This window comes from Salmo trutta, chromosome 2 (genome assembly GCF_901001165.1).
Source record: "Salmo trutta chromosome 2, fSalTru1.1, whole genome shotgun sequence".
Taxonomy (NCBI): domain Eukaryota; kingdom Metazoa; phylum Chordata; class Actinopteri; order Salmoniformes; family Salmonidae; genus Salmo; species Salmo trutta.
In genome coordinates, this window is record NC_042958.1 from 69,820,369 (window position 1) to 69,837,686 (window position 17,318).

General features: G+C 40.9%; 1 protein-coding gene across 1 annotated transcript in view; it reads right to left on the reverse strand.

Annotated features, from left to right (window-relative positions):
* Positions 1-4,511: 4,511 nt before the first annotated feature.
* Positions 4,512-17,318, reverse strand: part of LOC115162023 (speckle-type POZ protein) — a 47,442-nt gene continuing 34,635 nt past the window's right edge. Inside the window, exons 3-10 of the mRNA XM_029712942.1 lie at positions 17,170-17,291; positions 16,777-16,928; positions 15,720-15,847; positions 14,675-14,852; positions 14,503-14,558; positions 13,492-13,614; positions 8,653-8,795; positions 4,512-8,510 (exon numbers count right to left, since the gene is read on the reverse strand). Of these exons, the coding sequence (XP_029568802.1) occupies positions 8,366-8,510; positions 8,653-8,795; positions 13,492-13,614; positions 14,503-14,558; positions 14,675-14,852; positions 15,720-15,847; positions 16,777-16,928; positions 17,170-17,291 (1,047 nt within the window). The 3' untranslated portion in view covers positions 4,512-8,365. The remainder of the gene's footprint in view (positions 8,511-8,652; positions 8,796-13,491; positions 13,615-14,502; positions 14,559-14,674; positions 14,853-15,719; positions 15,848-16,776; positions 16,929-17,169; positions 17,292-17,318) is intronic.

Here is a 17,318-nt window from a genome sequence, read left to right on the forward strand (position 1 = left end):
AAAACAATCCTGAAGCATGGATTCAGATTGGTCAGACCAGCATTGAACAGTCCTTACCACAGGAACTTCCTGTTTGAGTTTCTACCTATAGGAACGGAGGAGCAGAATGGAGGCGTGATCTGATTTGCCAAAGGGAGGGCGGTGGAGGGCCTTGTAGCCGTCCCGGAAGGGAGTAGCAATGGTCGAGAGTTTTTGATGAGCGAGTGGCGCAGGCAAAGTGTTTATAAAACTTTGGTAGCGTTTTCCTAATTTCTTTATCCCAAGCAACAATAAATGTGGCCTCAAGATAGGCGGTTTCCAGTTTGGAAGATATGCGGTTTCCGTCGTGGTATCAACTTGAAGGGGAATATACATGGCTGTGATGATGATTGAAGAGAATTCTCTCGGGAGGTAATGCAGTCGGTATTTGCTTGTGAGGTATTCTAGGTTGAGTGAACAAAAGGACTTGAGTTCCTGTACATTACCACAATCTCAGCATGAGTAGTTAATCATGAAACATACACCGACTTTATTTTTCCCAGAGAGTTATTTATTCCTGTATGCGTGATTGACTAAGAACCCAGCTGGCTGTATGGACAGGGACAGTATATCCGGAGAGAGCCATGATTCCATGAAAAATAGTATGCTACAGTACCTGATGTCTCTCTGCAAGGAGATCCTTGCCCTGAGATCGTCTACTTTATTGTCCAGGTAACAGAGAGTAAAATACTCAAAATCGGTGGATGGTATATACGCCTCCTGAGTCTGACTAAAAGTCCACTCCGAATACCTCTTCTCCGCCGGCGGTGTCTTGGAGCAGTCTCTGGAATAAGTGGAATTGTCTTAGGGGGTACGAACAAAGGACCCAATTCAGGAAAGTCATATTTCTGGTCGAAATACTGGTGAGTTACCGCCGCTTTAATATCCAAAAGTTATTTCCGGCTGTATGTAATAATGCAAAATGCATTCTGAGCTAATAATGGGAGAAATAACAATAATCAAAAATACTGCAAAGTTGCTTTGGACCCATGAACAGGGTGACCATGTATATCGGCGCCATCTTGTGTCAGACTGGATGAGAGCGTCAAAACCAATGCCAGATATATCATTTTAATTATATCGTTGGCATAGACGAAAGAAGTGATCAGGTGCCTGAAAATACATGACAAATTCAATCATGTCTGAGGATGTCACATGCAGCACAAGTATCAGTAACTTTATTAACCAGGGAAGGGTATGCTTGTTGCAACAACCAAGACAATTGAATGCAATCGTTCAAGGAATGATCAGTAACAGTCCTCCTCGTGTTTGGGGTGCATCTCAATCGTCTAAAGAGGCTTCCTCCTCTCCTCTCTTTCCATTATCTGCAGTGATGCCAAAGGACTGGACAGGTGAAAACAAATCTTGTTGGGCATCCACCATGTTGCTTTCAACTATCCTGTGATGTCAAATCATGGAGATGAGAAGACGAGGAAGCCAATATGGTCTATTGAGACCCATCCAAGGCCAAAAATTTAAAAAATGAGGGGGAGGACAATTTCTGTTACCCTTACCCAGATCTGTGCCTTGACACAATCCTGTCTCGAAGCTCTACAGTCAATTCCTTCGACCTCATGGCTTGGTTTTGCACTGACATGCACTGTCAACTGTGGGACCTTATATAGACAGATGTGCGCCTTTCCAAATCATGTCCAATCAATTTAATCTACCACAGGTGGACTCCAATCAAGTTGTAGAAATATCTCAAGGATGTGCAATGGAAACAGGATGCACCTGAGCTCAAATGCAAGTCTCATAGTAAAGGGTCTGAATACTTATGTAAATAAGATGTTTATTATTTTGTATAAATTAGCAAAAATTCTAGCAGTAACGTAAATATACAATGCCTTCAGAAAGTATTCACACCCTTCCAATGCCTCACAAAGAAGAGCACCTATTGGTAGATGGGGGGGAAAAAAAGAAAAAAAATGACATTTAATGTCCATTTGAGCATGGTGAAGTTATTAATTACACTTTGGATGGTATACCAATACACACGGTCACTACAAATATACAGGTGTCCTTTCTAGAGGTTGACCGATTATTATTTTTTTAACGCCGATACTGATTATTGGAGGACAAATAAAAGCCGATAGCAATTAAAATCGGCCAATTTTGATATATATATATATTTGTAATAATGATAATTACAACAATACTGAATTAACACCTTTATTTTAACTTAATATAATACATAAATAAAAATCGATTTAGTCTCAAATAAATAATGAAACATGTTCAATTTGGTTTAAATAATGCAAAAACAAAGTGTTGGAGACAAAGTAAAAGTGCAATATGTGCCATGTAAAAAAGCTAACGTTTAAGTTCCTTGCTCAGAACATGAGTACATATGAAAGCTGGTGGTTCCTTTTAACATGAGTCTTCAATATTCCCAGTTAAAAAGTTTTAGGTTGTAGTTCTTATAGGACTTTTTCTCTCTATAGCATTTGTATTTCATATACCTTTGACTATTAGATGTTCTTATAGGCACTATAGTATTACCAGCCTAGTCTCGGGAGTTGAGAGGCTTGAAGTCATAAACAGCGCTGTGCTTCAAGCATTGCAGAGCTGCTGGCAAACGCAGGAAAGTGCTGTTTGAATGAATGCTTACGAGCCTGCTGCTGCCTACCACCGCTCAGTCAGACTGCTCTATCAAATATGAAATCATAGACTTAATTATAATAAACACAGAAATACGAGCCTTAGGTCATTAATATGATCAAATCTGGAAACTGTCATTTCGAAAGCAAAACCTTTATTCCTTCAGTGAAATACGGAACGTTCCGTATTTTATCAAACGGGTGGCATCCATAAGTCTAAATATTACAGTTACGTTGCACAACCTTCAATGTTATGTCATAATTATGTAAAATTCTGGCAAATGAATTAGTCTTTGTTAGGAAGAAATGGTCTTCACACAGTTCGCAACGAGCCAGGCGGCCCAAACTGCTGCATATACCCTGACTCTACTTGCACAGAAAGCAAGAGAAGTGACAATTTCCCTAGTTAATATTGCCTAACATTAATTTATTTTAACTAAATATGCAGGTTTAAAAAATTAATACTTTGTATTGATTTTAAGAAAAGGCATTGATGTTTATGGTTAGGTACATTGGTGCAACGCCAGTGCTTTTTTAGCGAATGCGCTTGTTAAATCATCACCCGTTTGGCGAAGTAGGCTGTGATTCGATGATAAATTAACAGGCAAAGCATTGATTATTTGCAATGCAGGACAAGCTAGTTAAACTAGTAATATCATCAACCATGTGTAGTTAACTAGTGATTGTGTTAAGATTGATTGTTTTTTATAAGTTAAGTGTCATGCTAGCTAGCAACTTACCTTGGCGCCTTGCTGCACTCGCGTAACAGGTGGTCAGCCTGCCACGCAGTCTTCTCGTGGAGTGCAATTTAATCGGCCATAATCTGCATCCAAAAATGCAGATTACCGATTGTTATGAAAACTTGAAATTGTCCCTAATTAATTGCCCATGCCGATTAATCGGCCGACCTCTAGTCCTTTCTAACTCAGTTGCCGGAGAGGAAGGAAACTGCTCAGGGATTTCACCATGAGGCCAATGGTGACTTTAAAACAGAGTTTAATGGCTGTGACAGGAGAAAACTGAGGATCGATCAACAACATTGTAGTTACTCCACAATACTAACTTAAATGGCAGTGAAATAAGTACAAATATTAATCCTGTTTGTAATAAGGCACAAAAGTACAACTGCACAAAATCTGGCAAAGAAATTCACTTTATGTCCTGAATACAAAGCGTTATGTTTGGTGCAAATCCAACACAACTCATTACGTTTTACCCCTTCATATTTTCAGGCATGGTAGTGGCTGCATCATGATATGGCTATGCTTGTCATCTGCAAGGATTAGGGATTTTAGGTTAAAAATAACAAATAGAGCTAAGCACAGGCAAAATCCTAGAGAAAAACCTGGTTCGGTCTGCTTTTCAACAGACACTGGGAGACAAATTCACCTTTCAGCAGGACAATACCCTAAAACGTAAGGCCAAATATATACACTGGAGTTGCTTACCAAGAGGACATTGAATGTTCCTAGTTAACAGTTTTGATTTAAATTTCCTTAAATCCATGGCAAGACTTGAAAATGGCTGTCTAGCAATGATCAACAACCAACTTGACACAGCTTGAAGAAGTGTAAAAATAATAAAATGTGCAAACATTGTACAATTCAAGTGTGCAAAGCTCTTAGAGACTTACCCAGAAAGATTCACAGCTGTAATCACTGCCAAAGGTGATTCTAACATGTACTGACTTACGGGTGTGAACTTAAGTATTGGAGATATTTCTGCATTTTATGTTCAATAAATTTGCAAACATTTCTAAAAATATGTTTTCACTTTGTCATTATGGGGTAGTGTGTGTAGATTGGATGAAATTGATTTGATCACCCTTTTGAATTCCGACTAAGAAAATGTGGAATACAAAACATGTTATCACACAATGAACCAAGACTGTGCTGCATTCATTACAAAATAGCTGTGGTTTATTCCTTTGGGAAGGAAAAAAACGGCATTAACTAAGCATTACCAGACATGTCTACAGGAAAGAAACGGTTAATTTGCAGCCAGGTAAAAACCGTAGTGAAATATTAGATTTTATACTTAGTTTTCACATTCTGGTTATTCTCTCCCAGGGCTGAGCCCCCCCCAAAAAACTGCTTTTCAATTTTATGGTTGAAAATGTTTGTTTACATTGTTCAAAGATACTTTGTGTGTCTGTACAAATTCCTATGAAAAACAATGAGGACAGTTCTGAGGAAAAACAACTAGAAAGTAAATCACCCAAAAAATATATACAAGCCTGATTGAAGCCTAATGTAAAATTGTAACTGATGCACATCATCTTCTCTGGGTTGTTTTCCAACAGAAATCCCGAGATTTCAAGACAGATCCACACACAAAACTACAATTACATCATGACCCCCAAAAAACACTTTACGTTGTGCATTGCTCTTTTACAACCCCTCTACTTTCTTTTCTATTGATAAAATAAGATGCAGATCAAGCAACATTCCATATGGGAGAGGGTTTTCTTTTCTTTTTGTGTCTCTTGCAGAGAATTTAGCTTTAATCCGCAAGCTTCCATCATATTTTACATATGTGGATTACCAACTGTTAGCGAAACAATGGGAGTGGTAGGGGTTAATGCATGCTTAAAAGAGTAAGCCCAAATCCTCAAAGTCACATTAAATCAAATTGTATAGCAACCAAAATATCTTAACAAGTGACATGTAAAATATTATATAGATGTAGGATCTTAATTTGATCACCCTGTTGTTGCAGGAAATTTCCTGCACAGCAGGTAATGTTAACTCGTAGTGTAATCGAGGTTTAAAAAGGATTCTAAAGTTTATAATTTACGCATTAAAAATTCAGACTTTATTTGCTTTAAAACATATCAATCCCTACAAAAATGTCCATTAATTATAATCCACATAATAATTCACATTTCCTGTTGCTGCAGGATCACTTTCCTGATGTAGCAAACTGTCTCAAATTAAGATCCCATATCTGTAGGAATTCTGGTATTTATATAGCATTTCCATAGAATATTTTTTTCTCCAAAGAATACACACCAATACAGCACTATATGTACATTCAGAGAATAGCTGGTTTCTGTATTACAGTTCTACCAAGTATTCATACCACTGACAGACTTTTATAAAAGGTGTTTTGACTGCAACTATATCAATTGTAATTTGTATACGCTCATACCTAGGAATAACCAGTTATAACCAAGGCGAGTACATAAGGTGCTCCATCTCTGCAGGTGATCCGTCATTCAGGACAAGATCACTGCAACAGGTCCCCCTCCACCCTCTGATGATATGCATTACTTAATATTATGTCTCTAGAGAAACCTGAAATCACAACTTTCTTAGATTTTCCCTACAATAACTACTTTTTGGATAATGCACCAATACAGCTCTCTGTGTAGATTCAGAGTATCTGAATTACAGTTCTATCAAGTATGTATACCATTGGCAGACTTTGTATACCATTGGCAGACTTGTATTATGCACAAAAATAAGGAAATTTTGGTTTGTACAGTCATAAGATACATGGTATAGAAAAGTACAATCTTAGGTGAGTACATGGATATCTACAGGAAACTGTCAAAATAAAGGAAACACTTGAGCAAATGAGGAATACAAAAGTATATTGAAAGCAGGTGCTTTTACACAGATGTGGTTCCGGAGTTAATTAAGCAATTAACATCCCATCATGCTTAGCGTATAAAAGGCCCAGTTGCCTATTATTTTGGCTAACATGGCTAAAAGAGATTTCAGTGACTTTGAAAGAGGGGTCTCAAAAGGAGCATAGGACGATAAACCTAAAATTAGACACCGACATTGCTTTCCTCTTACTGAAGCATTTTGCATACGTAGGTCATTTTCTGCTTTTCTGTAGCTTGTTCTAAAAAAACATTATTTGGACAACAGTAATAGCCTGTGCATTATGCTGATTCCCTGCTATGAAAGTATCTGCCTGTCCACTCACTCTCCCCACTGTGCGCATGGAGGAAGGAGAGATGCATTCAGAGAAGCACAAGCATATGACCAATGCCCAAACTGCAATTGTGGGGGGGGGGGGGAAAAACCGTTTTCAAAGCATCTACTATCGTTCTAGTTAGAGAGGAGAGCCAGAGCTTTGTGAGTATATCATTTATTTCTCACTTCTTAATATTGAGTTCAAGGCAACACTTTACAACCAGAGGAGGCTGTAGTATGGTTTCGATGCGGGGCACGCCATGTGCAGTAAACAGGCCAACATTACATAGCCTAGGCCTAGCGCTGGAAAGTGTTTGTAGGATATTACCTGATGTTTACTGCTATATTAATAAATACGCCTAAATGGCTATATAGCAACAATATCATATTTAGAGTTAGCAATCTAGCTAAGTGTTTTGAGTTCCCCACTTCCTCAGGTGGTGAGTAATATAGCCTATAAGCCAATATGCACAATAACGTCAGAAAATTCTCTGATTAGCCTAAAATAAATCTGATCCTTCGGGATCTTATTTTGACAGGTTGCAAATAAAAATATAAAATCATGCATTCCCTGGATGTTAAATGAAATAGCTTACTTTTCGAATCATAGGTTACCAAGAGAGACAACTGAGATGGTAGCCTGTCTGTCTTGACACCCTATTAAGACACGTTATGTTGGCGTTTCCTTTATTTTGGCAGTTACCTGTACACAGCATCTCTGCAACTGATCTGTCTATCTGGTCAAAATCACAGATACAGGTCTCCCTCCACCCTCTGATGGTATGGCTAACTTGTTAAAAAAAAAAAAAAATCCAAAGCAGTATACTTTTTTTTAAGAGTCCATATTGATACAGAAACACTAAACAATGACTTAGATTTATTAAGAACAAGTTGATTGACAAAGTAATGAAAAATTTAAAGAATTTAATAAACCATCTCTGGGCTATGATAAAAAATATGCCTCAGGGGTCAAAATGACCCATCGCTAGCTTGAAGGTTAAAGGGTATTTGTCCTTGGCGGTCCAACGGTTTCGCCCACTAAGCTTGCGTTATGTGTGCTTCTCTACTACAGTACTCTGTATCGCTGCTGCTGCAGCGGCATTTGACAAAGGGCTGACCTGTAACATTAGTGCAACATTTTCCCCACTACTTTAAAAACAGGGTTTCCAGTCTTTGAACAGGCCCTTGGCCCTGGGCTCCTAGGTCATCATGGTAAACAGGCCCATTCCTTCATGCTGCCTCTACTTAACCAGTCTATCAAATAGGCCCTTTTCGCCCTTTTTCCGATTGACACCTGCGCCTATGGTTGTCAACCAATGAGAACAGAGAAAGGGACAGACAAAGCTAATCTACACATGTGCAGTGAAGGCCTTGCTTTGCGTTGCTCCACTTTGCTCTCGTCCTCTTGTATCCTCCATGTTCGAAAGAGTGTTTCTTGTGGGCTTGGTTGGATTTGTCAATTTCTTCCCCCCTCCAATCTCCTATGCAGTTGGTAGACTCCACATCATGGGATGTGGCTGACCCATGTCATCGAAGGACGCAGGTCTTCTTGTGGTTACGGGTTCACAACAACAAACACCGACCTCATTAAGCCAGAGCTGAGGAGAAAGAGGGTTTTTAGCGTAGCCTAGCAGCTCATTGTAAACAAAACATCCCCTTCTTATCCTGACTGTTGGCCCTCTCCTCCATTTCCCCCCTCTATCTCAGAAGACAAATACAGCAGGTTCAGATATGGGACGGAGGGGTTGAGGGAGATGCGTTAATTGTGGTGGGGAGGGATTTCCCCTGTGCGTGCGAGGAGGGCGGGTGGTGGTATGTGTGTTAAGATTGTTTGAGGCGTTTCCGGGGCGGTCCCAGGAAGGGGCACTGGGCCGAGGCCAGCGAGCGGTAGGCTTCGGCCACCAGGTGAGGATGGGATGCCACCATGGACTTCCAACCCGCCGTCTCCATAACCTCGGCAGCATGGCTTGAGAGAGAGAGGGGGGGGGACAATTTCAAAAACTAAAAATGTGCACTGGGTACCCTGGAACAAGATTAAGAAACACTGGTATGTATAGGAGACTGCTAGCTCGTTGTGCCGCCCCGAACACACACAGTAGTTAACTCACTAGTTGATGAAGTCCACAGCCTGTGTTTTAAGCTGGTCGGCGCTGTGCAGGTCTGCCAGGATGAGGATCTCTGCAGCGTTCTCCACAGACAGACTGGTGCACAGAGCATCCTCACACATCACCTTCAGCCTCTCCAGAGCATACTGAGACGCACAGAAACACAGATGGATGAGGTGGGTTAGGGAGAGAAGGAACATGAAAACGAGGACAAACAGATTAAGGAGTAGTATATCTTTAATTCTTTATTTTGTAAATGTTTATGATGAGTATTTTTGTAAATTGATGTGCTCATTCACCGGAGGTTTTGGTGGGAAAACATTTTCTGAACATCACGCGCCAATGTAAAATGCTGTTTTTGGATATAAATATGAACTTTATCGATCAAAACATACATGTATTGTGTAACATGATGTCCTAGGAGTGTCATCTGATGAAGATCGTCAAAGGTTAGTGCTTCATTTAGCTGTGTTTTGGGTTTTTGTGACACATATACTTGCTAGGAAAATGGCTGTGTGGTTCTTTTTGTCTATGTACTCTCCTAACATAATCTAATGTTTTGCTTTCGCTGTAGAGCCTTTTTGAAATCGGACAATGTGGTTACATTAAGGAGAAGTGTATCTTTAAAATGGTGTAAAATAGTCGTATGTTTGAGAAATTGAAATTATTCGATTTTTTGATGTTTTGTATTTCGCGCCCTGCTGTTCCATTGGATGTTGGCTAGGCATTCCGCTAGTGGAATGGCTATAGCCAACAGGTTAACCTGTCTGGGATAGGGGGCAGTATTTTCACGGCCGGATAAAAAACGTACCCGATTTAATCTGGTTACTACTCTTGCCCAGAAACTAGAATATGCATATAATTTGTAGATTTGGATAGAAAACACTCTAAAGTTTCTAAAACTGTTTGAATGGTGCCTGTGAGTATAACAGAAGTCATATGGCAGGCAAAAACCTGAGAAGATTCCATGCAGGAAGTGGCCTGTCTGACAATTTGTAGTCCTTCTGTTGCATCTCTATCGAAATTACAGCATCTGTGCTGTTAAGTGACACTTTCTAAGGCTTCCATTGGCTCTCTAAAGCCTTCAGAAAGTGGAATGACGCGTCTCCTGTCTCTGGGCAAAGTACAGCAGCAGAGTTTGTAAGTGGTCTGCCTGGGGACAGTGAGACTGGAGATGCGCCTTCACGAGACCTCGCCATTTTTTTCCCTTTTCCTCTTTCCATTAGAATCTTTCCATTAGAATCTTTCATGGGTATTGTACAGGGCTCGATAACCCTCCAGAGCAGTCAATCATCCTTGTCAGAGGCCCGCCTGGGCTTGTAACATTTTGTTTTGTAATAATGCCATTTTCAATCTAGGCTAAATAATTTATGAAAAAAAAAGACGAATTCCTGAAGCCGTTAGTTCGTTAAGTAGATGATTTATCGCACTCGCGCCGCACACATAACCTAGTTTGAGCGGAATAATCTGTCAGGTAGCCAGATAGTGCAGCTCTTAACTGGTTGTCGCGTGGAGCAGCTCACAGAATTCGAAAAGTTTGGTTTGAAGTCTTGGGTGAGTCTTTATGATGCGCAATTCAGTCATCATTCTCTGTTTGAATGAACATTTCTAAAGGCTTTCCCAACAAATCTTTCCAATTAAATGTTTTTTTGCAAAGTAGGCCTACCTGGCAGAATGATACTACTATCAATCTTGGGGTATTGGTTGTGCAAACTCTGCCGTCACATGTAGCCTACACTTTTAGTGCATTGGCGTACAGTACAAAAACACAGTACAAAAATACAGATAGCCAAACAACGGTCTCTTGCTAGGTGCACAATTAAATTTAAGGACAACTACACCTCCTAAATGTTTATTTTTTATTGTTCCATGAATTTAGCAAAATATACGATTTTATAGTGCCCTACAACAATAGACTGTTCAAATTTGCTAACAATAACACCCTTTTTACCCTCAAAATATGATATTGTCAAGTTAAAATGTAACTATTTGTGTATGGAGGGTAGGTCATTATAGGCTATAGGCTACTTACTCAGCCAGAAAACTAAAGATAAAATGTAAATTATGCTTTGAGTTGGCACTGGCCCAGTGTACTGGCAAATTTACCTGAATGTCAAGCCCTGTTTTAAGAGTAGATTCAGCCCAATTGCGTAGTTTTATAGAATGGGGTAAGCTGTAGATTTCACGTGTTTATAAACATCAGGTTTGAAACCTATCCTTCAATGTATTAGTGTTATTGAGGGGGAAGAAGAAGGGGAAGGGAGGCATTTCAAGGACATTGTTAGAAGGAATATTTTGAAACGGTGAGGAACTGCCCGATTCATACGCAAACAGAAGAAAACCGACACACAGAGGGACTATCTGCATTTGTACAATAAGAAACACTTGAATTCATTTTCTGTGTGCCCTAATGAATACGACCGTGAACTTGTCCACAGAAAAATACAGTTTTGTTTTCCATTGTGAAACGTTGCTACAGTGGGCTCTACCGAAGATCACCCTCATTTTTTACTTGACACCACAATTTGCATACCACCCCAACAGATCCACGGAAGATGCAATCGCACTGCTCTCCCGCCTGGACAAGAGGATTACCTATGTAAGAATGCTGTTCGTCAATTACTACAGCTCAAGCCTTCAACACCATAGTGCACTCCAAGCTCATCACTAAGCTCAGGGCCCTGGGTCTGATGCCCTTCCTGTGCAACTGGGTCCTGGACTTCCTGATGGGCCGACCCCAAGTGAAGGTAGGCAACAACACCGGGGTGTGTGATCCGTCCCCTCCTACACTCCCGGATCACCCATGACTGCGTGGCCATGCACATCTCTAACTCAAGTTTGTTGATGACAACAGTGGTAGGCCTGATTGCCAACAACAACAAGACAGCCTACAGAGAGGAGGCGAGTGCCTTGGCGGAGTGGTGCCAGTAAAATAACCTCTCCCTCAACGTCAACAATACGAAGGAGCTGATTGTGGACTAAAGGAGACAGAGAGAGCATGCCCTCATTCACATCGACGGGGCCGCAGTGGAGGGTCAAAACCAGACGTTGGGACCGGATCAAGGAACAGAACACCAGAAAATAACTAAATCAGAAAACGGGAACGAAAGTGATATCTATACTGTTCCGGAAACAAACAGCTTTTTTAAAAGCATGAGAACCGGTTAATGTTGTTTTACATTCCAGGCATTTTTTTCAGTCCCACAAAACACGGAACAAAGCCCTCACTCTGTCACTCAGAAAGGTATTCCAGTGTCTGCCTGTCAGTTGAAAATCTTGTGTGTGTGCATGTGTAGGCAACATGGATTAACTTTTTCAATGCTAGTTATCGACACGATAGGTTTCATATTTCACATTGAATTTATTAACTATAAAAAGGCAAGTCGTGTTTTTAATTCTGGTTCCGCTCTGCACACACACAAGCTTGTTAGCTATGGTCCAACTCTCAGAAGTTCAAAGACATTCAAAAAGTTCCCCCATAGAATCCGCTCATTCCATAGGTATAATTCTATGGGCCTAATTAAGATAATGTATGTCATAACAATATCCCCAGCCCTTCAAGCCAAGCCTCCTACTCCTCCCACCCTCTCTCACAACCCGCAAATTTTCAGGCAGCCGATAGCATCCATGCCTAGAGTAAAACAACTATAGTTAGCCCGCTCCATAGCAAGCTGTCCTATCCCCGGTGAAGTAATTTAATGTTGAGCTAGTGTACATTTTTTTTTTTAAAACAATACACTTAAAAAGAACAGAAAGCAACTATATAAACCGGTACTTTTTGTTGTTGTTGTTTGAACCAGTACAGAAATGCATTTTGTAGGTTGGAAGAGTGGAATGGAACGAAAAAAAATTAATTATTCTGTTCAGAACGAAATGATTGGAAAACTATTTTTGGTTCCAACCCCTGTTCAAAAGCTTCAAGTTCCTCTGTGTGCACATCACATCAATGGTCCCTTTACACAGACAGTGTAGTGAAGAAGGCACCTCGGGAGGCTGAAGAAATTTGTCTTGGTCCCTAACACCCTCAAAAACTTCTACAGATGCACCATTGAGAACATCCTGTTGGGCTGTGTCACCGCCTGGTATAGCAATTGCACCGTCCGCAACCGCAGGGCTTTCCAGAGGATGGTGCGGTCAGCCCAACACCCTGCAATTCTATCCATTTTGCTATGGGGGTTTGTAGTGTATTTATATACTGTATTCTTCACATAGCTCATTCGAATATTTCTACTACTGTAAATTGCATTTTAGTTACACTGTTTACACACACACACACACACACACACACACCACAAATGTAATTATATTCTGAATTATTGAGCTTACTAATGCACTGTATCTACTGCTGTACATTTAATTCCTAGTACATCTGGTGTAAATGCATCTGGTGTAGATTGCATTTGGATTACTGTTAGTGCTATTCGGGTTGTTAAATTGGACTCGTTCCGACATTCGAGTTGTTGTTCTTTCTTTTTTTGTTATATTTAATTGCTTATTTGTGTACCTGTCTTGATATTTTACTGCATTGATAGGCGCTAGTAATATAAGCATTTTGCTGCACACGCTATAACATGTGCTAAGCTGTGTACGTGACCAATAAACTTTGATGCTTCCATGTCGCTACGGGGTGAAGTTTCGCCTAGGTACAGATCTAGGATCAGCTGCACATTTAGTTTTTGCCCTAGCAACACAGAGTGGATTCAAATAATACAAGCTTAATAATGAGTTGATTATTTGAATCCGCTGTGTAGTGCTAGGGCAAAAACAACAAATGTGCGTGCACCCCTTAGGGTCCCCAGGACCAAGAATGGGAACACTAGTCAAGGGTCAACTTCACCCTACCTTGTCAGCGGCTGCTAGAAGGTCGTCAGCCATCTTGTCCAAGTTGGGGGCCTTGTCTGTGTAGATGAAACACATCATCTCCTTGAAGACCTCTGGCTCCACGTCATTGATCTCCACTCGGTTCTAGAGAGGTGGAGAGAGCAAGTGAGAAGAAAGCGGTGAGGCAGAGAGAGAAAGGGGGAAGGAGAAAGCCAGAGAGAGATACAATACATGTAAATTGCACGTTTTTAGTAGTTTAATATTGATCCACGTGAGAGGAACCTGAAGTGGAATAATATACAACATGTGCATGATACATGTTTGTGGGGAACTTTGAGAGCTGCCCTTTCAATTACAAAATAGGAAATAACACTAAAACATCAAAGAGAAAATAGATTTGGGCATCTTCCCCGCTGTTCATTGAATGTCTGAAATTGTAAGGTGGACCATTTCTTTCTCCGTTTCAAAAAAGTTCCACTTGAAGAAGAAAAAAAACCTTGCTCCATGACTGAAAAATGGCCTCGTTTTCTAAAAAGGATTTCAGAATGGTTGAGGCATCACACACAATTTAATTTCTAAGAAACGCTAAGAAACGCAATTCCTGGGATCGTGCTGCTTTGACAGCAAAGGATGAAAATGTTGACCTCACATGTAGTGAGATGATTTTATTTTAGAAACCCTCTTGTTGGGTTTCGTCAAACAGCCTTGTGCAATAGAATGGTCTACGAAACGCCTTTCACTATGAACTGACAGTAAGTCGCTGCAGATACTATAAGTCCATCTGCATTCTATCTGTTCAATTATGCCATTACACCAGCAGATAGGGAATAAAATAGTGGAACAACCTTCTTTTACAGAAATGTTTTAAGCCAAGAACAAAAAAAACATGACTTTGAAGTCAATATTATAAAAGAGCATGATTTACCTGGCTAAATAAAGCAAAACATTTTTGAAAAAAGTTGACCCGCACTGATATATTTTTGGATGTACAAACAAGTGAAGGAAGATTGAGGAAAGGGGCCCCTGACTCACCTTTTTGCTCTCCTCCATCTCATGCTCAAACATGGCACTGAAGACAGGAGAGCGTGCTGAGGAAAATACAAATATTTCTTTAGATTAAAAGATTAGGTCATGCCACTGGGCCTCAATAGAAATTGGAGGCGTCTGCATTTTATGAATGTGTGTGTGTGTGTTCTGTCTGTACCTGCTAATATGGCTTTGTGGGCCTGGAACTCCTGCCCGGCCACACACAGGGAGCAGTCGGTGAAGCGCGAGTTCTCCCACAGCCCACCCAGCTCATCAGCCAGTCTGCAGTCAGGCACCTTCACCATGTTCATGGTGTTCTGACCCGAGATGTTCACGGAGTCCTGCACCACACTCACCTTGAGAAAACAGAGGCTGTGTTTAGACAGGCAGCCCAATTCAAATCTTTTTTCCGCTATTTGGTCTTTTGATATCAGATCTGAAGACCAATTCGTGAAAAAAAAAGAAAAAAAAGCCCACCAAATCAACCTGGTCACAATTATCAACAATGTGAAGCCACTAAAGCTGCTCCGTCTACATGCATACTGCCTTAAGCATAAATCAAAGTCCACAGATGAAGAGAAGCGATAGTCCGGCGTCCCATTGTGACATATCTACGCGGCTCTAACACCACCATCCGTGGGGGACGCACAGCACGGACATGCACCTCCCCACAATTCCCAACCAGCATGGCTCCGGTAAGAGTCCTGTTAACAGCTGGAAAAATAGCTTGAGCTGCACTGAGAAATCTAAAAGTATGAAAGCCAAAGGTCCAATATTCTAGAACATTGCTGTGCGTACATGTTTTGGACTATGATAGACGCTTTTCCCAACGATCAAACGGATCCCATCAAAAAGAGACGTTTATATTAACTAAGCCTTCCAATGTGCTCCAATGAAACAAAGACAACCACATCAACCCCCCAAAAACAACTAAATCATTTAAAACAATGACAAATCGCAGCAGCCCATCCAACCTCAGAGACATGAATAGCTGAGATACAGGGGGAATGTAAACCAGGCCACCTGAAATTAACACAAAGGACAGTCTGTACACTCTTGAATTTTCCCCATCTTCTTGTTTAAAGGAACATTTCACTACCAAATCAAAGTTTGTCAGATGTTTTCAGACCTGAAAAATAGCCTAATGTCTAAAGATGATTAATTGATTTGACATGAAAATTTCCCCTTTTAAGCTTCTCTCATTTAGTGGAATGGGGTCTTACCTCACAAAACAAGGTGAGCTTGTCATCAGGCAGAAGACCGTTGGCCTCGTCCAACAGGAAGTCTCGGCGGATGAACTTCTTAAAGCCCCAGTCCTTCCCCTGGACAAACCGATATGCTCTCTGGCTTTCTGCAGAGCCAAGGAGAGAGGAAACGTTTGTGAGAAACACTTCTATTTATACATAGACTCATGTGTTGAACTAGAGTAAGGGTTTTCAACAGGCAGGCGGCCGACGAGCCAAATCTGGCCGGTGAGCTGATTTGATCCACTAAAGGTTGTCTTGATAATACTTAAACAATTTGCAAATCTACTTTAGTTTATTTCATGATGTACACATTTGCAGCTAAAAGCTGAATTGCAATGCAGACAAGAGAGACCAATGACAAAAATGTTCAAGCATGCTATTCTATAGGGGTTTGCCGATCTGGCCATTCTAATAGTATCGTATACTCGTAATAGGAAAAACGTAAGTGCTTCAAAATGGTTCTTGGCAATAGCCTAGACCTACCTAATAATCTCCTTGCATGTTTATAGACCGCAAAAAGCTCCAGGAACAGCGGAGGTGTGTGTGTTCTCAGAACTTGCAGCAGGCATGTTTGCTGTCACTCAGAATGCACATCCTGGTTTCATCTTTTTTCCCCTACATCCTCGCCCACTGATTTTTATCATATAAACAGCAACAATCTAAATGACCGGTGCAAAACGTGCGAGGAGAACTGACTGAAGAAACTGTCATGCAACGAGGAGCATTACAGCTGCGCTCTATCCAATCGTAGCAGCAGCATCAACATACAGCACACTCATTTCTTTTTTTAGACAGCTGAACTATCCAATTGAGTCTTTAAGAGCATGCAGCATCTCTGACTTGAGAAAGATGAGTGCTGGCAGCTGAAAATGACTTTTTTCCCGATCACAAAAATACTTGTATCAAAATTGTATCTGGAAAATATCCCATATATGTTACGATACTTGTTTTATCCGAGTATTCGACACACCCATCCTATTCTTTACATTTCTCAGAGCTCTCCATCAGAGTGGCTACTGCTAACCGCACTCACCCATGGCCTTGGTCTCCTCTCCCTTGGCGTTGAGGATGGAGAACTTGAACTTGGCACGCACCTCAGCCTTGGGACAGCTAACCAGGAGCAAGTAGAGGGACAGGTAGTCTTTGCTCTCCTCATCCAGCCCTTTAGGGTTCACCCGCAGACACCTGTTAGAATTATGAGCGAGTAAACAGTCAATACTCAACAGTTAAACACAGCACACTCATCAAAGCGGTTAGCTACCACAAGAGTTGGGCTGCTAGCAGCAAAATTTGCACTGGTGCCATTGCTAACTCTCCAACCAACAACATCTGGTGATAATGCCTTAGTCATTGTGTAGAATTTTGATGGGTCTTTCATAACAAATACAACATCTTGAAACAAAGAAAACTCTTATCCACCACGCACCATTTGAGCTTGTCATTGGCTCCTGAGGAGAAGGTGGAGCTCTTAATGACCTCGCCCATCTCCTCGCGACAGAAGCTGAAGTTGTTGATGGTCCACATGTAGGAGAATTTTACCACTTTGATCTGTGGGGGGGGAACGCCGCCAGAGAT